The 26599-nt window shown below is 36.9% G+C and overlaps 1 protein-coding gene across 1 annotated transcript; it reads right to left on the bottom strand.

Annotated features, from left to right (window-relative positions):
• Positions 1-579: 579 nt before the first annotated feature.
• Positions 580-17898, bottom strand: LOC131077489 (membrane magnesium transporter). Its single transcript, XM_058014986.2, has 5 exons — positions 17622-17898; positions 11605-11730; positions 11394-11446; positions 11199-11299; positions 580-909 (listed from the first exon to the last, which is right to left on the bottom strand). The coding sequence occupies exons 2-5, from the start codon at positions 11675-11677 to the stop codon at positions 816-818; spliced, it is 321 nt and encodes a 106-aa protein (XP_057870969.2). The 5' UTR covers positions 11678-11730; positions 17622-17898; the 3' UTR covers positions 580-815.
• Positions 17899-26599: the final 8701 nt, after the last annotated feature.

The following is a 26599-nucleotide window of genomic DNA, read 5'->3' on the forward strand; positions in this document are numbered from 1 at the left end:
AAGCTACTCAAAAGTCAAAAACAACTACCATACTGATAAACATCATCTTTATAGTACAACAGATCACTAGAAAAATATCTTCGACAATCCTCTCAAAAACTGTTGTCTTATTAACTAATATGTTCAATGTTTTGGACTATCACAGTATTCAAATACTTGATGGTTCACTTCCGGGATTGCCACGGGGTACCATCCAAGTTCCAAAAAAAAAGCATTATAAATCATCAATATGTACAATAGAAGAACCGACATTGAAAGAAATCTGAAAATGGATTAACTCTGGCTCTCTTGGTCCCTTAGACTGACTGATCTCATGGACGTCATTAAAATTCATTCATTCATTCATTCTCCTGTCTAGAAAAAAACAATAAAATCATGCATGTTGTGGCATTGGGTATGCAACTCACAAGAAAAGAGCACAAATATTAGAAATAAGATTACCAATGACTAACAGAAGATTGAGATGATAAAATGTTGACTTGTGTTTTTGTGTATGATATGAATGTTATACCCTTGCACCCAGTGTATAACCACAAGCTCCCTTAGACAATTAAGGCACCACTTTTCCACAAAATGCACTAAATATAATTGCAATTTTCCATTTGGTAAGGAGCTCAAGAATCTTCAATTAAAGACTAAAACGAAAGTGTGACAGTGGTAGAGGAAAATGACTAAGAACACAAACTAGCTTCCAAGGGTAAGCAAATGCAAAATCCAGTTAATGGGATCAAAAACCCAGTGGAGTTTCATTTAAGATTTAGTTGGTCCTAATTTCCTGCAAATGAAAATCATAGCAGGCTTTAATACAGACATTTTTAGGACTTAAGTTTTGTGTCCAATTCCAGTGGGAAAGCTTTACCCCGGTGGTTGAAGATCATAAAGTCAAGATTCTCTGGGAGAGATACCAATCTGCACAGGTTCCATTCATTAAATGTGTTAGCGTAACATATTGCTATGTAAATACCATAAATATTTTACTCGATGCAGTAAAAATAAAAATAATTGGGAAAGCAAAATAATGAAAACAACTTTTCAGACCATCTCCATTGTTTCAACAGTGGAGAGAGGATTACTTTATCACAACTCATTAAGTACAATGGAAACCATCAAGCAGCATGCATAAGGTTTAGTTCCATTTTACTAAAAAAAGTTCCTGCAGTGATGAATTGATGGATGTGACTTGCAGCATCCCATTTGACTCTGGGAATAGATGGTAAAGGGGAGAGAACACACAAACACACGCACCTGCACCTGCACTTGCACACACACACAACATGCACACAAACACAATGCGCACACACATGCGCACGAACACATGGATGCACACACACCCAAATGTTACAAAAAATGTGTCCCAACCTTTGATTATTCCTAGAATATTTATTTATTGATTTGCCTATTAGTATTTTTATTATTTATTATTTGTGGGCTCCATTTGTTGAAGATAACTCGAGAGAGTAAACAATGGAAAGTTAATATAAGAGGTGCGAGTTTTTTTATGTGCGTGTCCATGCACCTTGCATGTTGAGCTTTGCATGCAAATGTGCTTTGCATTTGTAAACTCTATAAATACAGGTATTACAATTGAAGTTATATAATTAGATTATTTACAGGTACCGTTATATTGTCGGTATTACTCCAGAATCCAATTGTTATGTTAAGTCTCCTAAAAAAAATATAGCTTTGCAATTGTATTGTAATCTGTTATTTACTGTTATTAAATTGGGTTGTGCTTTGGAGTGTGGAGTTTTACTTTTGAAAGGGTCTTCCCCACATATACATTGTGTTATGTTTTATTTTGTTTTCAATATCTGTTTAAATTAATTTGAATGTGCATCTAAATTTAGCACTTAAGAGTTTTAAAATAAATTGTAATATTTCCCCCACCTAGATTGGTGCAGGAAGCTACTTCCATGTGCCCGCCTTCCTTTCAGTTGGTATCAGACACTAACCAACCTCGATTCCATTGTTGGGTTGAAGGGTTTTTTGTACTGAACTCTATTTGAGTGGGAGTTTTTGCAGAAGCATTTTTGTGACCTTGTTGCAGGTGAAAGAAGCACATTCGGAAGGATTGGGATGGGAAATTTTAATAGCGGCAATTTTGAGTTGTGGAAGCTTTGAAAGGAAGATATGCTCATAGACAGAGATCTATGGATTGCAATATCTAGTGTAAAACCCACCAGCATGACTAAAGAGAACTGAGAGTTGATGAATTGGAAAGCCAATGGTTTGATCAGACTTTTTTCGGCAGACTCCATTTTATTAAACGTTCATGAAGAGAAGACCGCAGCACTCATGTGAAAAAATATTGGAGAGATTTATCAAGCTAAATCCCTAGTAAATAAGTTGTTCCTGAGGAAGAAGTTCTATTATTTGAGAATGAAAGGAGGTCACATGGTTGGTCACCTAAATGCCTTTAACATGCTCATTGCCCAGTTCGGTATTGTTGGTGTGAAGATGGAGGATATGGATCATTGCATGATACAGTTATGTTCTTTGCTAGACTCATAATACCAATTGTGATGGCCATTCAAAGTACTACAACCACCTTCAAGATGGATGAAGTGGATGCAACATTGCTTTCTGAAGAAATGCAAAGAAAATCTTTCAAGATGGCTAAGGAGGCCCTTGTTGTTTGAGGTAGAACAAAAAAGAAAGGCAAGAAGAAGGACAAGAAGTCAAAATTCAAATCCCCAAGTATATCTAAGTTTCTTGAAAAGTCCAAGGCAAAATGTTGGAACTACAACAAAACCAGTAGTTTCCGTAAAGAATGCAAGGAGAAAAAGAAGGGGTAAAAAAAAGAAAATGCCTCTAATTCCGACTTAGATAAATCTTCTCAAGATGACAGTGAAGCATTTGTTGCAACCTTGGCAACATGTGCATCTAGAGATGTGTGATTGATAAACTTAGGTGCATCTTTTCACATGACCTTGCATAGGCATTAGTTCTCAAAGTACAAAGAATTTGATGGTGGGAAGGTGTATCTTGGTGAGTGTGCAGATTGTTTTCTCGAGTGGAGGATGCAACATGACTAGAGGAGCAATGGTGTGGGCTAAGGGTGTTTGGATTGGCGCCTTGTTCAATCTAGATGTATGTGCTACTCAGTGCAAATAGTTCTAACAAGTCAAAAAAAAGAGCCTTAAATTCTTCATCCTCAAAATCAAATCAAGTAGTGAAGAAATCAGTTGCATCTACTTCTGATGGCTATGCATTTTGGGTACCAAAGGGTACTCATTCCTTGAAGATGAAGCTTCCTACAAAGAAGACAATGTTATGACACCACCGACTCAGCCATATTGATGAGAAGGGTCTTAGAGCCCTAAAAATTAAATGCCTCATCAAAAGGGCTTGATGATTGTAACCTCAAGTTATTTTAGTCAGTTCAAGGAGTTTAAGGCATTGGTAGAAAATAAGACCAATAAAAAGATAAAGTGTTTGAGGACTGACAATGATGATGAGTTCCGTTCAATAGAATTCAACAAGTTCTATAAAGAGCACGAGATTGAGAGGCATAAGACAACTCCATACACCCCTTAGCAAAATGGAGTTGAGAAGAGGATGAACAAGATATTGATGGAGAGGGCTAGGAGTCCGCTAAGTGGTGTTGACCTTGAACAGAAATTTTGGGCTGAAATTGTAGCCACTGCCTGCTATTTATTAAACAAGTCTCCACATCAATGCTTGTGGATAGACACCATGGAGGTGTGTTAGAAAAATTGTCATTGATGTCAAAGGGAAGATCAATGCCACAATAATTGATGTCATTGCTGGTCCAAGAAGAATGTCATTGATCTCAAAAAGGAGATCATTAGTTCAAGAAGAAAATCGCTGATTGTTGTTATGGCCAAAGGCCACTAATCGATTCTTTCCTTGATGGACGGTTTTCCTTACATAGCAAGCACTTAATTTTCATTACTAATTCCTATGCAAAAGCTGGCCGGATGTCTAAAAGAGCATTTATTAAATTTTAATTTGAGTTGTTCACTGGATTGGCCGACCCATGTTGTGGTGCCCAGAATAAATTAAATTATGTTAATTTGTTATGGGTTGACCCTACCTTGTATTCATGAAGATGCTTGTATAACTATATATGGCACCCAAAACAAAGATTAATGTGAACATTAGAAAAAGCAGATTACATTATGTTAATCACATTATATAAAAGCAGCTATTAATATATGAAAAGGTGGCAATGGCTATTGATAGCAAAGGAGCCACTAAAGTTTATGAAAAGCAGCGATTAAGGTGGTGAAAATACAGTGATCTTATAGAAAATAAAGGCAGCAAGTGAGTTAAAGCAGATTTGTCAGTGAAGAACATGACCATTCAACTGGTTGTATTTATTTCAAAGAGTTGCATCTTTCCATGAAGGCATGAAGATATAAAAGGGAGTAAGATTTTGTGGAGAAGAGTATGTGGTAGATAAAAGAATATATTATTCATACACCAGCAGATTTGTGTGAGAAGAGAGAGGTTAATCAAAGGCATATTTTTGTGAACACTCATAGCACATCTAAAAGAAAGATTATAGCAGATTTATAATCAGTTCTACAAGCAGAATTTGGGCAAACTAACAGCAGACCTAAAAACAGATATAAGGCAGAATTAGAGCAGATCTTCAAGCTGATTTGAAGCAGACATTTAAGGCAGATTTATAGAAGATCCTGAATGTGATTTATAGCAGAATTAAGGCAGTTTTTGTAAAAGAAGAGTGCAAGTGTTGAGAAATGTTGTAAGAAGATTTCTGAAGGGAAGTATATGTGTTGAAAAGGTTGCATCAGATTTGTAAAGGAGATCATCTAGAAGCAACATTCATAAGGTGGAACTTTGTTTGGAAGTTCGTGCTTCTTAAAGAAGAGATTGGTGTCTCTTGCTAAGTTGGTATTTAGCTGTGGGGGTTAGTGCCTCCAATAGGTTGGTGCCTATGAATTGTGGAAATTGGTGTCTTTAGTAGGTTGGTGCCTACAAAACTTGTAAAAGAGTTGTATATAAGCAATATTTTGTCATGGTTTTCTCCCATAAGGGTTTCGACGTAAATCATGTGTTCGTAAAGATAAAAAGAGTCTTTGCTAATGCAAGTAAAGAAAATGGGAAGGAAGGAGAAAAAGAAAAAATGAAATCTTCGTTATTGTGTTACAAAATTGTTAGATCTCATGTGAATGAAATTGTGCAATTGATATTATTGTGATTGTTAGTTTCCAAAATAAAGGATTATCTTATACTGATTCACCCCCACTCCCCTCTCAATAAGCATGTGTCTTTTGATGAGACATCTTAGAGTATTTGGATGTGAGGCATATGCACATGTGCCGAATGAGAAAAGATCTAAGTTGCAGAAACAAGACAGTTAAATGCATCTTCATTGCCTATGGTGTCAGTGTAAAGAAGTACAAGCTTTGGGATACCGTGGTGAGAAGGTTCTCTACAACACAAGTGTAATTTTGAGATAGATGAAACCTTCCTTTGTTTAACTGAAGCTAAAGAAAGAAGAGAAACAAAAAGAGGTAGTTCAGTTACCACCTATTCTGATGAAAAATGAACTACGTACTCATATTGGACTAGATAATGAGGAGAGCTCTAACAGCTCTGAAAGTTCTGAAAAGAGAAAAAAACCTCGTTTTCAATTTTTGAGGATGTCAGATGTCCACATATAGATTAGATGGCAACCTTAAAGATTTGGATATTCATTGTTGGATTCTACTTGTATTTTTGTTTTGATTGCTAACACTAATGAGCCTAGGACTGTTAGAGAGACTATGGGTATGAGTAATGCAGATTCCTAGATGAAAGCCATGAACTAAGACATGGGATCTGGTATCTTTCCTAAAAGACGTCCATTGGATGTAAATGGGTTTTCAAGAAAAAGTTTGGTCTTGATGGCAATGTTGAGAAGTATAAAGCACAGTTGGTTGCAAAGGGGTATTCACAAGCGGTGGGAATTGATTATGGTAAAACATTATCTCATGTAGAAAAGTTGACATCCATTAGGTTCTTATTATCACTCGTAACAACTTATAATTTCGAAATTGAACAAATGGATGTGAAAACAGCATTCCTTGACGATGACTTGGAGGAAGAGATTTACATGTCACAACTAGAGCATTTTGTGGTAAAAGTTAAAGAAAATAAGGTTTGTAAGTCGAAGAATTTTTTGTAGGGTCTGAAACAATCTCTGAGGATGTGGTACCAAAAGTTCGATACCAATGTGTTAAGTTTGGGATTTCAAAAGTCTAAATACGATATTGTGTTTACTACAAACTAATAGTGGTCACATTCTCATTATCGCATTGTATGTAGAGATATGTTATTCTTTGGGAATAGTAAATCTATAATTTCTGACTTAAAGTCTTAGTTGTCAACACCGTTTAAGATGAAAGATCTAGGTGTAGCTAGGTACATTCTAGGAATGGAGATCAAAAGAGATAGAGATAGCAAAAGAATAATTTGGTTAAGCCAAAGCAAGCACGTGAACTCAATGTTAGAAGGATTCAACATGACAGCTTGTAGATTCTTGGTAGTTTATGTTTTGCAGGGAACAAAACTATTTGTAGAGGATTGTCCAAAATCTCCTATCGAGATGGTGGACATGACAATAGTACCATATGCAAGTGCTATTGGCAATTTAATGTATGCCATGGTTTGTATGTGACAAGACATTGCCCGAGCAATGGGAGTCTTGAGTCGATTTATGGCTAATCCTAGATAGGTACAGAGATGCAATTAAGAGTGTTTAGATACTTGTGGGGTACTTCCAAGTATTTCTTGTGTTTTCATGATTATCCTATTGGACCTTGGCATTTGGTCTGTATTCGTGCATATGTGGATTTAGATTGGGCAGGTAATATTGACAACAATAATCCACTAGTGGATGTGTTCACAATGTTTGGTGGTGCTATCAATTGGATAAGTAAGTGGCAGGTTTTAGTCGCTTAAGACATAACAGAAGTAGAATACGTGTCAGCTACTCATGCTTGAAAGGAAGCCATTTGGCTTAAACGTATGCATTCTGACATTGGATCTGATGCAGGGATGATTACCATCTATCGTGATAGTCAAAGTGCCATTTTATTAGCAAAGAATCCTACTTTTCATGTCAGAACAAAGCACATTGATGTCTAGTTCCATTGTCCGTAACATGGTGGAAGATGGAAAGGTGAAATTGGAGAAGGTTGACACTTTGACGAATGATGCAAATTCATTGACAAATGTCGCAAGTACAGATAAAGTTCAAATGGTGTTTGGAGTCTATGGGCCTCACGGCCCCTAGCAGTTGAAATCCTATAGTTTCCATTGGTTCTTCAAAGGTGTTCAACAAGTGGGAGAATGTTAGAATAAACATATCTAATGCTTTAAATATTCCTAGTATGTTTATTTATTGATTTGCTTATTTTATTATTTATTATTTGCAGGCTCCATTTGTTGAAGATAACTCAAGGGAGAGTCAAAAATGGGAAGTTGCTATGAGAGGTGTGAGTTTTGCATGTGCCTTGCATGTGTACATGTTTTGCATTTGTAAACCCTATAAATACAACTGTTAGGATTGGGGTTATATTTATATGTACTGCTCTGCTGCCAGAATTACTCTAGAATCCAACTGCTGTGTGAAGTCTCCTGAAAGAGCATAGCTCTAAATAAATTGTTGTTTTCTATTAATACAGTGGGTTGTACTTTGGAGTGTGGATTTTTTCTCCCGAAAGGATTTTCCCCACATATACATTGTGTTGTGTTTTATTTTGTTTTGAATATCTGTTTAAGTTAATTTGAATGTGCATATAAACTGTAACAGTTAAGGATTTTAAGAAATTTTGTGATATCTCCCCCACTTAGATTGATGTAGGAAGCTACTTCCGTGCAATCAACTTCCTTTCACCACACACCACGCACACAAACAGTAGCCGTCTATTTTATGGACAAGAATTTGACCGAATTCCACCAATCAGCCATACAACTGCATTGTTACTTTCTCCAGCCAAAATAATTTTTACAGAATGTGACCTCTCTTCCTATGGTTGCCACATATTGAAAATATTTTCTCTATGAGGCAGATTTCATTTCATGTGATTCTGAATCCTAAGTTTCCCTTCGAAGAATGCTTGAGAAAATCATACTCTCCATGGGAAAAGACGACTGACAGTTCAAGGTCTCCCACCATTATGTCCCTAGGCATCTGATGATGAATCAAGCCGGTGTCATGCATTAGTATCAAGTATTTGTGTTTTATGCACTACATAAGCTGTCATCATGTTCTGTGAGGTCAGACTGGTACATTGAATCTATTCATTATAATTTTGTGTATTCGGGCCAATGGACATAGATAGCAGATTGGTGTTAGTAAATCTTGTAGTGCTATCACATACCTAGAGAGACCGCTTATCCCAAGGGGTTTATACTGAGCTATCGTCACTAGTTTCACCTATAGTCTTTTTTCAAATTCTGATAATTAAGTACTAGTTATATAAATATAGAAAGTGATAACATCAAAATCCCGAAATCTGCCTGTGAAGTAGAATGCTCTAAGCTGTAATACAGTGTTTAGTTACACCATTTCAAAATTCATTTTTTGCTGATAAATATAAATGCTGTTTCTGAAGGCATAACTATTAAAGCCTATTGATCTTGAGCTATTACTCTGGACTTTCACCAGATGAGCTTGACTCTTCCAATAGCATGATATCATTTCCACAGTTCAGTGATTGTAATCTTGGTTACAACAAGACCTTAATAAGCAGTGATCATAGCATGATCTTAGCATTCTCATTGGCCCCTGGGGTATTTTTCTCATCCACTAGGCTAAGTTCACCATCTGTGGCTACTTTCATCTTGCTTTACTCCTGTTTCCAAAATATCTTATATCATGCAACATACCCAGTTATTGTTGTGCCTGGCTTTTAGTTTTTTAAATTTCCCTAGCACCCACTCCACACTGTCTGTCCCATTGCATTCTCTGTGTTGCCCCAGCAGCCATTCAACATTTCTTCTTTCTAATAATGGTAAGAGAGTCTACTGTAACCCCAACCATGTCAGTCTGACTAGCTTTATGGCAGAATCCTTCTGAGTTTCTTTAAAAATTCACTGTTTGGCTTGGTGCGCTAGACCCTTTCAATATACCTACCGCTATACAAGCTTGTTATCTTGCCAATCTACTAAATAAAAGAATTTCTTTTCCAGCGAGAAGGGGCAGTGATTGAGTCCAGGTGACATTTTTTATGAGTCATATGGCTTCCATTACACTACAAGAGCAGAATGTATTCTACGTTACCAAGGTGTATCTTGAAACATATGGCCCTTAATACAGTGAAACAATCGGTCAGCAATCAAAGAATATTGAATTGGTCAAGGATCAGTTTAACAGTTCTGTCTGCTGCAATCATTTAGAAGATTGCAGACAACTCTTTAACGGTTTGTGCCACAACATTTGCACAGGCAAATGGTGGTTGGAAAATAATAAGAAAAACTCCCAGGCAACACTTTTTGATATCACCAGGGCTTAATTGGCCTGCTGAAAGATCTTCACAACATCCAGTCAGATTCAGTATCAGCAATGTTGCCAGTGGCAGTGAAAAGGAGAATTGTGGCTATTTATTTTTTCATAAATAAGCCTGCTTTCTACTCAAAACATCTTAGTGATTTGAGAATCTTGTTCCGGCAGAGTGACCCTTTAAGATGCGTTTTTTTCCATGTAAAGATATCTTATTGAAGAAATGAAACATTAAATGAACATTTCATTTTACTCATTAAAAGCTATTTTAAGGAATTGAAATAATAGTTGTTAATCCCTTGCAAGGAAGAGCCTCGTGGTGTAGTGTCAAGGGTTCAAGTGTAAAGGGGAATATAGATGCCATGACCAAATCGAGGTTGAATGATGGAATATTACTAAGATTAATTGATTTGAATCTCTCTTAGTCTGCATCTATGCTTCAATATGCAAAATCAGATGTAATCATAACTACAAAGTTTACCAGACAAAATAATCCTAGAACTGGAATGTTATCACGATCAGGGAAATCTGATGACAGCTGGCTCTATCATGGCTTCCCATTTGGAGGCAAGGAGGCATAGTGAGAAGCCCTTGCAAAAACAAGATAGTTCTCAGAAAGTCAATAAAAAAATAGTCAAGATTTAGTAAATGTCAGACAGACATCATCCCTTATAAAGATAAGAGGTTTTTAAAGAAACAAGTACCAAGACAAATACAAGCGACCAACTTGGAAGGGCCTGCATCTAAGGTTATAAAAATGATCAGGTGAACCTCTTCTAGTGAGCTGAATTACTGACTTCATTTGTTGTAAGTGTGCAAACTAGTTTGGGGTTATAACTAATACCCTAACTCAAGGAAAATAACCCGCTTGATTTGAAATGACAACAATTGAAGAGTTTTAGTGAGAACCCATAAAAGTTCCTTAATAGGTAGCGCCATACATAAGTTGCCCTTCTGGGCCCCTATTCACTGCTGCCCCCGTGCAAGTTTTTCTACTGAGACACCACATGATAGTACTTTTCTACTGTCTACGGCTAAGTCAGCCATTAACACAAATTTCGTGCTGCAAGACAATTGACTGGCTGAGGAGAGTTCCTTTTGATGTTAAAGCAGATTATTTCTTTATCTGCTATTTTCATTATTTTGAACACTATATTGATCATATGAAAATTAATTGAGAGTTTTTGTACAATAAATTCTACTCTAACCTACTACTAATTCAAACAGTATCGTCTAAAAGTTTCGATACAAGGTTCAGTTGGTATATAAGGAATCATGAAGAGATCGAATATATAAAATTAAAGTTAATGGACAAGAAATTCAGCAATAAGTGCTTGTACTGCTCGAATGGCTTAAATATCGTTAACACATTTCAATTTTTGTTCAGTTTTAAATCATCATTATGATCATTTTCAAATGATGAGATTGAGAGATTAGATAAATAAAAAACAATGTATTTACTATTTTTTATTTTTTATTACAAGATGATTCTTCTATGTTAAATTTATTGTCAATATGTGTTAATATCATTCAAAAGAAAAATATAAATCCTTTGTTATACGCATGTCACCCCCAAACACCATACTTTTTTTTTCCAAATATCCAAAGAAAACATCCCCACATCTCAGAAAATTCATGTAACAATGCTTTTAAACTATAAATCAGTTCACTTTTAAAAAATTAGAAATTATAGGACCCTGAATGTAACAATGGATGTTACCTGTTTTCTTTGGAATCTGGCAATATCGGAAGATATTTCCCAGGCACACTCAAAGCTGCCCAAAAGCATAATACAAGACCAATGATCACCTCTAACAGAACCTGCATATCAAAGAAAATTTCACAGAACTTTGAGTTCAACATCCCAAGTCAAAAATTTATTTTGCACAAAGAGTAATTTGGCAAACATATTCACCTCTGCTGGAGGTCCAGCAAATTCTTCTTCCCTTATCTTCAGAACTGCACGATCTGCAATAATTGAACATTGCAACCATGAAAATATGTCAAAGTCTGGGATGACCCCATGATAATCATGATAGATAAGTGTTATATTTATTTGAAGCTCCATTTCAAATAAACTTACAAATACAACATAGCCTGACTTTAAAAAACACAAAGTTACTTACACTGGATAGTGCAATAAGCAGCATATGCAAGGATGGCACCTCCAACCAGACCTAGAAGGAACTCCACCCTCATTGTGATTGTTTCCTTTACAACCTACAAGATTCCTTATGTCTTTTACACTGTATCTGCATAAATTTATACATATAACTGACTTCAGTCTCTTAAAGGATAAAAGAATTCTAAAAAGCAATTAAAGCATTCTGAAATGCACCAATTGTCTAGTTTTTCCCATCCATCATACATGCTACACAAGCAGATAGCTTTAAACTTTTAAAGCTTTGATATTCCTTATTAATCCTCAATAACTATGTTTTCACTCTTTAAAGTGCTTTGAGCCTTCCATTAACTACTTTCAGAAACATGTAACCCTCTATGGAAATATGGGCTGTCAATAAGACTGTTAAAAAGCAAAAAAAAAAAAAGCAATCAGTAGAGAGCTCTAATTAACACAATCCTAAAAAACAATTGAATTGCAATCTTTGGTGAAGTCCAACAATTCTAGTAAAACTTATAGCTCATAGAAGCAGATAATCCCATATCCTAGAGGTTTAAAGTTTAAACTTTAATATCATGCCTTCTCATGCTATGAAATATACATATGCATACCCTGCTATGTATATTCTATTTAATAAATTACTAGCATTGGCAATCACCACATAATGATAAAATTGATCGCTGATGCAAAAAGGTCACAATTCAATAGAAATGCATTGTAGTATAGGCTCTGACACAACATATGTTTGGCGATCACTTCCTTTCAGAACTATACCATGAAAATATTATCTACTTTAATTTGACATATAGGCCTAGCCAAGAGGTATAAAAACTCAAAAGAAAATTTCTAAAGCATACATCTCTAGCAAGCAAACTTTACTTAACTCATAACTACTGCAGATAATAATCATGTGAAACACATTGCTAATGCAAAACTTGTCAGTGCGACTCATGTAGGCTACTGCAAGATTATTGAACAATTGCAAGCGCACATGAAAACTTCATTTTCAGCATATTTTGAGCAAAACTTAAGAATTGTATAACAGAGAACCTAATGACAGGCATTGCTGGCTATCAGAGAAAATACAGAGCAAAAATTAATTGATCAACATTTTTTTAGTAAGAAATAGTATTCATATGATATGTAGGCCACAGCATGTTTACCTAGAATTTTTGTTTCATTAAATGGCAGGAACCCAACAAGGTTCATAGGAACCATGGCTAGATATGTTCATTTGAGCATGCTAACTGGGAGGTTTTCAAATCACATAAAGCGCATTAGTTCTAAGCAAAGAAACGGGACTCGGACTCGGCAAGGCCGAATCGGACTCGGACTCGGGGCTCGGATTCAGACTCAGCTGGACTCAGGAAAGTGAAAAACTCAAGAAATTTAGAGATTTTTGAAGATTTAAAACTTGTTTCAGGCACCCTTTATTTAATACACCTAAAGACACAATAACATCATCAAACTCGGCTCATTTGATTACATACACAAGTATACATCAATCACATAAGCATAAATGCAAATTGTAGCTGAAGGAAATAACAAACATAGATACATAAATATTGTCAAATGTATACAATATTACAAAACTCATGGAATAAAAAATCCATGTCATTATATGATCATCATCAAATGTTTCATACAAATACCAAAGGTAAATACAACTAAAAGCCTATGGCTCAAAGGAGCCTGCACCCTTTGGCCCCGGCCCCCTGCGAAGGCGTCTAAGGTAGGTCCTGGATGAATCGACAGCCATAGCCGCTCCCCGTGACACCATGCCATGCTCACCAACATCAGGAACATCCATGTCACTATCTGCCTCTGAATCTCCTGTCTGTGCTCGTGCTCTCTGCTCCTCCTAACCCAGCCAGTAGCCGAGTTTGGGGCTCGGGACTCGCTGAGTTTGGCGAGTTTGAGCCAAACTCGCCAGACTCGGACGAGTCCGAGTCTGAGTCCCAGAGACTCGGTGAGCACGACTCGAACTCGGACTCGCCGAGTTTAGGCAATTCATGGCGATTTTCGTTTCTCTGCTCATGCCGACTTTGTATGAAATTTTGAAGATTTGATGAACTTCTAAGTCTCACAAGGATTGGACCCCTGGGAATCTGGAAAACATTTGGTCAGCTTCCATTTCCATGATTCCATGGTGGCACAATATCAAGATAGACAAATCTGAGCACTCACAGCAATTAAATTAAACTTGGCAGTACTCACCATCCTCACAAGATTTGAGCCAGCTAAGTAACTTGCCACTAACTCAAGTCAATTCTGCTGAAAAAAAAATGTGAATTGCACATGGAAACTTGCTTGGGTTCAGCAAGTCTGACAGAGAGACTTGAACGTCAAAAGACTCAAAACAAGGGAGGGAAAAGCAGAGTCAAGCGCCCCCCCCGGAAATTGATCTTTGTTATCATTTTTGCTGTGTTAAGTGATTGTGAGGTGATTGTAATGATTTATCAACAGTTGGTGGAAATTGATATTTGCCTGGGTTTTACTTTTTTATTCTTATCTTTTTGTTTTTCTTTTCCTATTTCAAAATCCTATTGCTTGGTTGTTTTCTTCTTCAATTTCTAGATTCTCTGCAGTGTGCAAGGCATTATGTAGTTGTAACTTGTAAGGTTGAAAGGACCCAATGGGAAGCATGGCACAGCGATTGTGATCTAGAATACGGTGAGCTGCAATAATTGCAGGTTTTAATATAAGGGGAGTTATCAATCATCTCAATACCACCTTGCTCAAATGATTGGCTGTCATGTTCCCAGATCAAAACAAGTAAAACAATATTACATGCCCATGGTAAAGCTCCTTGTGTTATATTTATAAAATATTAGTAATTAAATATAAGGATGAGAAGAGATTCAATTAGATCTTCACAATGCAGCGATAAACTCAGTATACTGTACAAATAAATATAGTGATAAATTCAGTATATATGCAGCGACAAACTCAGTGATAAATATGATTAATAAGACAAATAATAATAAAATATTATAAAGCAAAGTACTTCATGATAATATTATAAAAATATTTAATAAGATATTCATATAAATAAGATACTTGAATATCTAAAATATTGAATGCAAAGGCTACCAAGTCTGACGCGGATGCAACTTGTGAAGAAGCTATGTTTCAATAATCTAAACGGTGGTCAAAGAAAAGTTCGAAGCTTAAAGATTGGTGGTTAATAAACAAAAACTAAACCGATATACAATGTGATGTGATGAAGGTTGAATTAAGAATGCATTCGATTTATGAAACGGTGTATCAATGTTTTACAAAACCGACTTATTAAGAGTCATTGACTTGGCTAAGGAAAGCAACGATTAAGAAAAACACAAAAAGACTATGAAATACAATATGGTCAAATAACAATAGATCATGGAATGAAACATATCATTATTATATAAAACAAACCAAAGATGGAATACGATAGTTAAACAAACAGATATGTCTCTTTATTTTGAAGAGTTGTGTATGTTGGAGACAAAAGATATATATGGAACGAATTGTGTGGTTTGTGATGGAGAAAGGAATATATATAAAATATATATAGTTCAGAATAAAGATAAATTTGTGGGTGTATATGTGCTGAGATTATAATAATTATATACTCCTGTAAGAGAGAAAAAGAAAGAACGAAAGGAATTCATGCAAGAAAGAAGAGTAAGGATCGGATCAGGCCAGCAAGACGAAAGAATTTCCAGCCTGCCAGCGAAGATAGGAAGAAGTTCAAACAGTGACAGGTACGTATATACACAGTTTCTTGGTCCAAACATTAAAATATATCAGTCAACATGTTATATATGTTTAAGTCCAAATGTATGCATCGGTAGATAAAGAGTTAATAGGATGTTCTTAAAAGATTGATGATAATTAATATGTTGTAAATTGAAAGGACAAATTATGTTTATATATATCTTTCAAACAGCATTAAAAATACAGTACTGGTAAACATAACAGGTAAGTACTTGCACAAACCAAGGATATATATAAAACAATCAAATTCAGGTTGCATAGATTACTGTAATACTGATATGGGAAATAATAAATTAATGGAACACTGACAATGAACACCAAGGATATATATAAAACAATCAAATTCGGGTTGCATAGATTACTGTAATACTGATATGGGAAATAATAAATTAATGGAACACTGACAATGAACAATAGTTACAATACTGATACAGAGTAATATTCAGATAGTATTAATGGTAATACAAGACACTAAAGTTATATTGTGTAATATGGAAATTATGTCAAACGTAATTGATTAGCATAATGAGATAAATATTACTTCACTGGAATATCACAAATGATTCATTGGAAAGGAGGGACTCTTTTTTAAGTACACCACTCCATAGTGGATGCCTAACACCTGCCACGTGGAACCAAGAGGGGTGAAGCATCTGCTCTTGGGCTTAAGAGAGAGAGTGGTTGTGATGAGGGGGAACGGCGATAGAACATCTCGCTGGGTACACCACTCCATGATGGATGCCTAACACCTGCCATATGGAGCCAAGGGAGATATGGTATTCTGCCCTTGGGCCTAGGAGGGATGGGTGTCTTGGACACCCTATCCAACTAGCCTACCCTAGTGTAATAAGGAATTGGATAATTAAGGAAAGCAACTAACCTATCACCTGATTTTATCTAACAAACCTGACTGCATCTAATAAATATAACAATCCGAATTTATCTAATAGATCTCATACTAATTGTAATTAATGCATTAAGATTAACAACACTCAATATATTTCTTTAGTATGTGTTTCAGTTTATTAAGTATCATTTCATATATGTTCCCTGGTTTTTCTATGCAGGAAAACAATAAACAGAGCTACTCCCATAAACTTAATTTGCTTATTTTAGATTTGGGTAAATTTGGGTTAACTTTAAAGGCATAACTAACTAGGGGACATTACATTGGCCTGGATGTGAAGTTGTGTCACAGAGTGGAGGAAGAAATGCGACAAGTTAAAAACTGAAATGAAGAGGGCAAGGGAAGTTGTTGCAACCATGATGAACTCTCCCTTGGTTCATAAAGAGATTCTTGTATTGGACCACAGATTCGGCATTCCTCAATGACACTAAAGAGAGTTCAAGCTGTATTTATTACCTGATCTTCTCCATTCCTTACAAAGTTCCAGACACACAAACTTCAGTCGACGGTATCACATGGAACCAAGTGGAGAACCATGAAGTTAGAAGGCTGCCACAAATTTTTGGTACTATAAAGTATATCACTCGATGTGACAACCAGCACAAATTGGGATGCATTGGTAAGTTCATTGAGCCTTGCTGGTGCAGGACTTACGACCCCAATTCCATGCCAATTCAATAGGCCATTCCTGAGGAAGTCATAAAAAATATACAGCTAATAGCAAAGGTTCAATAGACAATATGGCAGCAACATTTATTTGATGGGTGGATAGATGGCATCTAGAAAGTTAATTAGGGTCCTTTACTTCACAGAGTGACAGCTGATGGACCTGTGCTTAAGACGCTGCAGGCTCAAATACCTAAATAATGTATAACGTAAATGAAGTAGACAGAGGGTAAAACATATGTACTTTTGAATTGTGTATTATAATTACAGAGTATATTTGAAAACCGGATGCCATGGAAACAATCTTTTATACAAGTGATAAAAACTGATTCAACCATAAGGACCTTAGAACTCATCTCCTATCACTGTAATTCCTGGTGACCTTGGGAATTTCCATGGCGTTAAGTTAAATTTTGGCCGTAGCATAACAAACCTAACTCTGACCATGAAATCCTAAATGGCACTGACATCGATGTAGAAAGATCTAACACCCGCCTATTTACACTGAATTAAATAAAAATCTAGTAAATCACAAAAAATCAGAAGCAATCAAGTTCATTCTACGGTCTTAAATCTTCCGATCCGCAACAATATGTCCAATGCCCAGATTAATTCAATCAAGCGAATTATTTTACTTTATCCATGATTTATATAATGCAAGAAAACATATGGAAAATTAGGGTACTCACCAAAATTTAAGTTGCAGATCCTTCGAAAATGAAAAATATAAATCTGAATACTCAAACCACTGCAACTTCCTCCTCAAATCCACTGCGATATAATCAAGAGTGAAAAGAATTCATTGATCTTAAGACACTATGTCTTATTGGACATTAGTATCAAGTCGCGTTATTATTTGTCTGGATTTATCCCAAGTTTGAAAAATAATTATTCGTCAGCCGTTTGCCCTAGTTGCCCCCAAACCTTGCATACCACTCGCGTTTGGCACTTTCTATTTTCGCCTTGGAAAGATGTTATTGGGGTTGTATAGCTTATTTTGGCTAGTACCTAGTTATTATTATTTAAAAATTATTTGTTTCTTTGTTTTATAAATATTTGATTTTTTTTAATAATATTATTTGAATTTGAAAAAAAATTAGTAACAAATGTTTAAAAAGAAAGAAAAAAATTGTGAGATCACATGATATTTTTACTATGTAATTGCTACTTATTTTCAATCCTTCATTTTTTTCATATACAAATACTTGCTTCATTGAAATAGGGAAAGATTTCAAATTATTAGTTTCTCATAACATTTTTTTTACACTGGAACACTCCAAGTGCTCAAATTTAAACATAAAACATAATTAAAGAGTTTTATGGGGATATGGGTTAGAGGGTACTATATAAATAAGAATATTTTTTAATCTAAGCATATCTTAAATATTAAATTTGGTTTATGATTTTCTATTTGTCTGAAAATAAATAGATATAAATGACAAGTTTGATGTTGATTTGATGGTCTAGCACATGACTCATGTGGTATGATTAAAATCTTTGTATGTGGATGTTAACTAATGGAAATACTTAGTTGGCTTATAGGCCCCCTTGTTGCCTATTATTTTATGTTAGTCAATCATCTCTCTATCCTCCATGCTTTATTGCCTTCAACAATGAAATCACCCATTTCGAATCAAATCATCTAGGTGATTTTAAAATGCTCCAACAATTCTATCATTTAAATTTGTGCACGTAAACTTCTTCGTACAATCATTTTGACACTATTTGTGGATTCATAACTCTTACCTACTTGGTCCTTGAAAGTGCCCAACCTATCTAAGCCTCACTCTCCACCATTAATTTTGGATTCTAGAGTTGTAATGAATTTATTTTTTTGTTATTATAGATGTCTCCTCTCCTAACAATTTTAGAGTTTCTTTAACATAAGCTTCCATATTTAACACCAATGATAATTATTTTTATTTTTGGTCACTATTTGAAGAAGAAAAGTACTAATGTTTTTTAATCGTCCACAACTCATACAATGGTTGTAATTCATCACCATACATAGCCTCTAGTGTATTTATTTATTTATGATAACAACAATCAACAACTTCAATGCTCTTCCTACAACATCTATTTGTCTTTGAAAATGATTATTTCCCTTTTGTTTTCTCTCTACCATCAAAGGATTACTTCTAGTGAAAAAAAGAAGGAACGAGAAGACAAAGTTGGGTCTTTGGGAACACTATTGTCATAGCACCATCGATTTCTAACATCTTAGATTATCAATTTTCATGTGTGAAGATTTTTATTTTTTTTTAGTTAGAGTAGTTTGTTAGTTTTAGAGTAAAATAATTAGAATTAGATTCGATAAGTTTCACACCTTTCTCTCAATCTACAATACTCTATTTTGTTTTGTGGCCTCACACAAAAATCGATGAGTTGTATCACTTAATTTATTTTGTGAAAACATAATCTTAACAAAAGTAAGTTGAAAGAAATGGTTGACTTGATTTATGATTTGGTAAATCCTAAAATCATTACTCAAATTGTGTTGTAGATGAAAGAAAAATAAAAGAATAATTATTTCAAACGGGAGATGCTTATAAAGCATTTAGAATGTAAGGTATTATAACTTTATATTAGAACATTATATATAAATGTTATAGGGATGCGACCCCTAATAACAATGTGTTCTAACATTTTTGGCACCCCATACTGACTAGGGGTGTGCATATTTACCCTAGTGCTAGAGGATTCTTTGTAGTAGTGTTTGAGAGTGTTCAGGACAAGAATAAAATTTTATGTGAATATCAATGGAATTGGGAGGAGAAGCACCTGTTGTATCTAAAACCATGGTATTCAACTTTCAACCCTACTATGGAATCCTTTGACTTGATCCATATTTAGGTAAGACTCCCTAATCTTCGGCTCTAGTTTTGGTTTGAATCTTGCTTTACAGTTATTGGAAATTCTTCAATTAGATTCTTGGATGTAGATGAGGGTTCCCTAGATTTTTAGCTTACTACTCCTGCTTGTATTCTAGTTGAGATAGATGTGACTAAGGCCCTCCCTATAGAATTATGTTTAAAATTTGTTAATGGGAAATGGCTGCTATGTGAGGTGAAAAATTGATGATGACAAACTATTGCAAAACCACAAAGATCCAACCACAACAAACCCTAGTCCTATAATTAAACATTCACCATACACCAAAGAAGAAACCTAAGAACATGCAAAGTAACAAATTGAAACAATAATACCATTCACATGCCAAGTAGGGTTTGATATCCATTGTCTCCTATCTCCATTGATCTTGTTTGATATATTTTCTCTTAGATTTTGTATTTGCACAAAAGCTCAACAAAGAATGGATTGTGAACCTTGTAAAGTCGCTTGATCACAAGAATCCTTGATAGACACATTAGTTAGCGTTGATAAGTGTAGAACACAAGATGCCACTGAGAGGGGGGTTGGATCGGTGGTTTCCAAACTTCACCCTTTTAATCCTAAATGTGAGTACCAGTTAACATATCAAAGACCAATAGAACATACCGGTGAGATAGGGGAAGAGATCAAGATGAAAGAACACACAAGGATACATCACATAACACCATATATATATGAGGAAAACCCATTGTGGGAAAAACCTCAGTGAGAAATGTTGTTAGAGTCAACTGCTCCAATCCAGCCTCACAATAAACACTTGTATTACAAATTTTAGGGCACCAACCCAAAGAGCACCAAACCCTAATTTAGGGCACCAACCCAAGGAGCATCAACCCTTGCTAATTTAGGGCACCAACCCAAGGAGCACCAACTCAATGATCACAATGATTACAAACAATACAATAGTTATTACCTGGTTACAAATGAATTTTGTAACCTCTCACAATCAAATCACTCTACCGGTTCAACTCTTCTCAACCGGTCTTCCTCTGCTCTGTTCTCTTCCAGTTCTCTGCTCACACGGATCTTGTTCTCTGTTGCAACCTTACCGGTTGAGTCCTCTTTTTGTTGCTCTACCTCTTCTCCATCGGTTCACTTTTCTCTGATCTCTTTCGGTTCTCTGCTCACACTAACCCACTGCAACTTGTCACTACCAGTTCACTTGACTACTACACTCTTTGCAGCTTACCAGTCGCTCTAACCTTACCAGTTAAACCCCTCTTAAGTCCTCTTGTCGGTTGCACCTCCACACACTCTCAGTCGTTTATGATCTTCCACAGATTACACTTGGACTGAACCACTGATACACTCTTCTTCTCCTCTATCCGGCATGCAACATCATCTTCTATGATCTTTGGTTTGCATATTTATATGTGAGCTTTCCCGCCAAATCATCAATTCAATCTTGGCGCGCTAGGGTTCCTTCCATCGACCGTGGATAGTATCAAATCATATATGATCTACATGGGGATTGACAACCTGCAAGCAATCAGACATCACTGCCAATCTCGCTACTTCTAATACACGTTTTCTATATTTAGCAAACATGGTCTGTTTGTTGGCCATTTGGTCAATCACCATGAATGTTTCAGCAATTTTTTTCTCCAAGTCGATAAGATGATCAGATCTCTTGCTTCGATCAACTCTCCAAGAGACGTCCTTTGATCTACCTAGAGTCGCACACCTCTACAACGGACTCATGATTTATGCAATCGACATTAATGTCGACCTACTCACCAACTACCTCACTGACGCACTGGTTATCCTCCACTACACGTATGCCACTTGTGTCCTACGTCTCATCATCATCGGCATCCACCTCTACTTAGGCCACTGTGTCAGTGCAAGCTCAGTCACCAACCAACATACTACTGGTGTTCATCTACTGGTTCAACTTCCCTGTCAGTTATAGATTAACCGTTCAACCTTCATGCCATCTCTTCTCTGTATTCTCAGTTGGATCACATTTGCTTGGTCACCAAACTCAGACACATGTCCATCTGATAGGAGCTCTTCACTTTGTCTCTTTTGCTCGCTTACGAGCTGACATACTTGTCGGTTGACTACACGCCTGTCTGCATACCAGTAACATCCATAGGATCACTATGTCAACATTCTTCAGCTGTGTCCAACCATAGCATCATCAATCTCCATCTGATCTTCTAGCATACCGGTAGATATGTTTATCGTTTGACAGTTCATCTACTTGCACACCGGTGACACTAATCTCTATTTGCATTATGGTTGACATCAGCATCCCAGGGTAGGTCCATGTCTACAGATGCAAAATCTTTCCTTCTCCTTCATCAGCTCGTACCTCATCTCAACTAGTTTGCCAAAGAGGCAAAATGATCACAACTTACTCTTCTTCTTTTGTCCCAGTAGCTCATCATGCTTGCTCTTGCTGATCTGGTGCACATCCATGGTTTCACACTGTTGGTGTAAATAATTATTCATCATGGATATTATTACACTATACTTAAGTTTACTTAGGAAATGCATTTCATAATAGTTTGGGTATGAGACACTTGGGTGTTTGTGCCACATTGGGATAGTGTGTGTAGGATAAATTCCACCTTTTATGGTGTTGATCTTGTTGTTACACTCCACTCTTGTTGTTACACTCCACATTCAGTGGGTGATCCACCTCATGTGGACTATTATATTATTTCTCCTACCTACCCACACCTATTTCCTACCTACCCTTGTTTCTTATTGAGCCACATGTCATGTTTGTGTGCTCACATATCCCTAGCCTTGCCTATATAAGCGAGTTCATCTACATTGTATGTAACTATTGAATCATTATTATTGATCATTTTCTATTGATGAGAATATAGTTTATTCTTGTCCCATATTATGTCTCTATTTTGTACATTTCATTGAGCTCTTGATCTTGGCAAAATCTCACATGGTATCAGAGCCATTGGGACTTCATTGATTCATCTTGAAGAGGCATTATTGCGACGTCAAGAGGCAGATCTGAGGAGTAGCATCTTTTGGAGGCGTCCTAGACCAGATCCGACCCCGCCATTGCGTCCAGAAGGCCGTTTCCATGAATTTTGGTTATAAAGTCGGCCTATTTTGGTGAGAAAATTTTTTTCGCCAATTTTACTATTATTGTGTGAATTTCGAATTTTTTTTTTATATTTTCCGAAATTGAAAAATCAAAATAAAAATTTCGTAAAAAAAAAATTGAAAAAATTGAAAATTGAAAAAATTGAAAAAAAATTGAAAAAAAAATAAAATAAAATAAAACAAAAAAAAGGTGTTTTTTGGGGGGTCCGCAGACCCCCCGTGACCTGTCGTACTTGCAGGTCTGCGCGTGTGGTACCCGCAGTACCGCGTGTTGCAGAGCTCGATCCGCACGTCGGTCACCATCACCACCGCCGCCACGTCGAACTCTGCAACACCCCGACTGCTCCGGACGCCGCGCCTGTATCTTCCGCCCGCGCTGAGAGCCGTGCCACCGCCGCTGCTTGCAAGTCCTCCCGACGCCTCCCCTGCTTCCCGGCTGCAGACTGATACCCACGCTGCCACAGAACGACCCGCGTCGGACTCTCCCGCTAACTGCCGGTCTCCGCTGCCGACGTCACCGCCGCGCCGACTCCTCTCGACACCGGTGCCCGCTCCTCCTCTTCGGCGCCTGCTACCACCACCGCAGCCCGAGCGCCTCAGCTCCCCCACTGCCACTGGCTTCCCTCGGCTCCGGCAGCTCCCTCCACCGAAAATCACCCAGACCGGAGGACCCGCGCCCGCCACGTGGCAAGCGGCCACTGGCCCACGGGTACAAATCAACCACGTCATATCCATACGGTCGCCACGCAGACGCCACGTGGCTCACACAGCCAGCTTTCCGTACGCCACCCGTACAGTGCCACGTCAGCATCCGTACTACACAGTCATCTGACACGTCATCAGTCCGTACAGTACGGACGCCTAGTCAGCAGAGAGGCGAAGTTTTTGCGACGATCATACAGCCGTCAAATTTAACATAGTGAATTGCTGACGTCAACGCCACATCATCATATTTCAAAAATTTGGCAGGCCCCTCTCATTTGCATTTTTGATTTTGCAGTTCAACTTCAAATGGCCATAACTTGCTCATTTTTGCTCCTTTTTTGGTGCAATTTTTTTTGAAATGGGCTAGAATTTCGTGCTCTCTGCAGTGGTGAAGAAATTTTTTGATTTTGATGCACGGAGTTTTCAAAAAATGCAGTTTTTGGTGACTGTACCTGAGTAATCCCAATTTTTGCAACTTTAGAGGCTTCGTTTGGGGTCATACGACCTCCTTTTCAGGTGCTGTTTTTTTTTAAAGCGTGTATTTTTTCGTCTACTTTCACATGATGCTATCAGATTGATGTCATTGTAAGTAGAAATTGTACTTTCAGATTTTGACCATTTTGGCTCTCTTGGTACTTGTATATTTGCTTGAATCTCAGTTAGATTCATTGCACTATTGATTGAAGTCTCTTGTATCTCATTTGAGAAGTTGTAAAATTTGCATCATAAGTCCACTTTACCTTGTTTTGCAAGTGGCTCATTGTAATCGCACTAAGTATAAAGTGCCAAAATCATCACTTTGGGGGGGGTACTTTGATTGAGTGAATTTGGGGGGGTGTCTCTTGTGCTTTTGTGCTCTTGTGTTCCTTCCTTTATGCTGCTATGGGTTCTTCTAAGTTTCCTCTCTTAACTCCACATAACTATGCTACTTGGAAAATTGATGCATGGAGTAAACTTATGGAAAAAGGACTCACTCATTACATTGATGGAACTATTGTTGCTCCCGCTAATCCTAAGGTTGATCTAGTTGGTCACTTAGATTGGCTCACTAAAAATATCATGGCAATTGGTACCTTAAGAAAGTATGTATCAAAGGATCTCGTTTTTCATATTGAGAAATGTACTCTAATCAAGGATGCTTGGCAAAAGTTTCAAGACTTGTATGGTCAAGTTGATGAGACTAGGGGATATCAAATTGATAGTGATCTCACCATGTTAGATCCTAAGAACTTTGATACTATACAAGATTATGTCACTAAGGCAAATGAGTTGAGGGCACAACTCAAAGATTGTGGCATTGATAAGAAGCATACTCAATTGATATTCAACTTGATAGGCAAGCTTCCACAAGAATATGCAGCATTTGTTTCTAGTTTCCAAACCCATAGGATGACAATGGGTTCAAGCTACAAAATGCCTACATTTGATGCTTTCAATGAAATGTTGATGATGGAACAAACTAAGTTGATAAGCATGGGCATTCTTCAGGCTTCTAAGTCTCAAGCATTAGTGGCAAATCAAGGGAACAAAGGAAATCAAGGAAAGGACAACTCAAACAAGAAGAAATGGCAATCAAAGCCTAAGGACAAAGCACCATCTTCTCCAAAACAAGGAGATTCATCCTCTTCCAAGAGAGATAATTCACCAAAGAGAGAGAGACCTACTTGTGCTTATTGTAAAAAGATTGGTCATGAGGAACATCATTGCCATTCTAAGAAGATTAATGAGCTCACACATATCATCAAAAAGCATAACATTGATTTACCTAAAGTCTACAAGAAGGATGATTCATCAACTTCCACTTCCTCACATTCAAAAGGAAAAGGGCAAGCATTCATGGCTTCTACAAGTGGGAAGACTCACTCTTTTGGAACAAAAAAAGGAAAAGCTCTATGTGCTAATATCAGTCATGATTCAGAGAGATGGCTTCTAGATTCAGGGGCTTCTCATCATATGGCATCTTCGCAGTCTATGTTCTCTACATTTGAGCCTTGCACCATGCCACAGATTTTGATGGGCAATCATACATACATGGATGTGATTGGGAAAGGATCTATTGACATTGGGGATAACTCCTTCAATGATGTGTTGTGTGTACCCCACTTGACAAACAATCTCCTTTCTATCTATCAAATCACACATGGTGCAACTAAGAGAGTTGTGGAGTTCACACCTGACTCAGTTTTCATTAGAGACATGGAGACTAGAGCTATCATTGCGACTGGGGTGGTTGATCATGCATCTCGGTTATACTCCTTTTCAGATTTTGTTGATGATGATGATTTCACATTTGATGATTCTACACATGATGATCACACTTCTTGTGATGGTTCAGATTTTGAGGAGAACTTTGGACACTTGAACATGGGGATTCTCACATGTGACCCCATTCTTGAGCCTTGTATTTCATCTCCTCATATTGATATCACATCACTTATTGCACTTGATGATGCGAATAGTGCGACAGTTTTGCCTTCATGTGATTCAGTGCAACAGGATATTCATTGTCTTCCAGCTTCAGATTCATAGGATGATTACTTGACAAACATTGCAGGTTTGTTTGTGGAATCCTACATTGCAGATTTGGGAGACATCATTGATGACATTCATCTTCTCTTTGATGAAGGTGATCCTTCTTCGATTGTTGCGAGGGCACACTCTGACCCTCTTGTTCATTCTCTACATGATCATTCTTTCGAGGATGACATGATTGTGGATACTTATGTACAACAGTTGGAGGAGGTCTCTTTATGTTTTGAGGAGACATGTGAGTCTTTGGGACATGTTCTACATCCATCTCCACTAGATCTTGGAGTGCCTTTTTCAGCAGTGTGGCACAGTTTACCACCTTTGGAGGGGGTATCTTTCAGCATCGACATGGGGACATTTGAGCAGTTTTCAGAGATTCCTTTCATCATGAGTTTTCTTCATACATCTTCCCTTCATGATTGGGGAGACTTCATGGATACACCTTTGGTTTTGTTTCTTCCTA

Source organism: Cryptomeria japonica, chromosome 10 (assembly GCF_030272615.1).
Source record: "Cryptomeria japonica chromosome 10, Sugi_1.0, whole genome shotgun sequence".
Taxonomy (NCBI): Eukaryota; Viridiplantae; Streptophyta; class Pinopsida; order Cupressales; family Cupressaceae; genus Cryptomeria; species Cryptomeria japonica.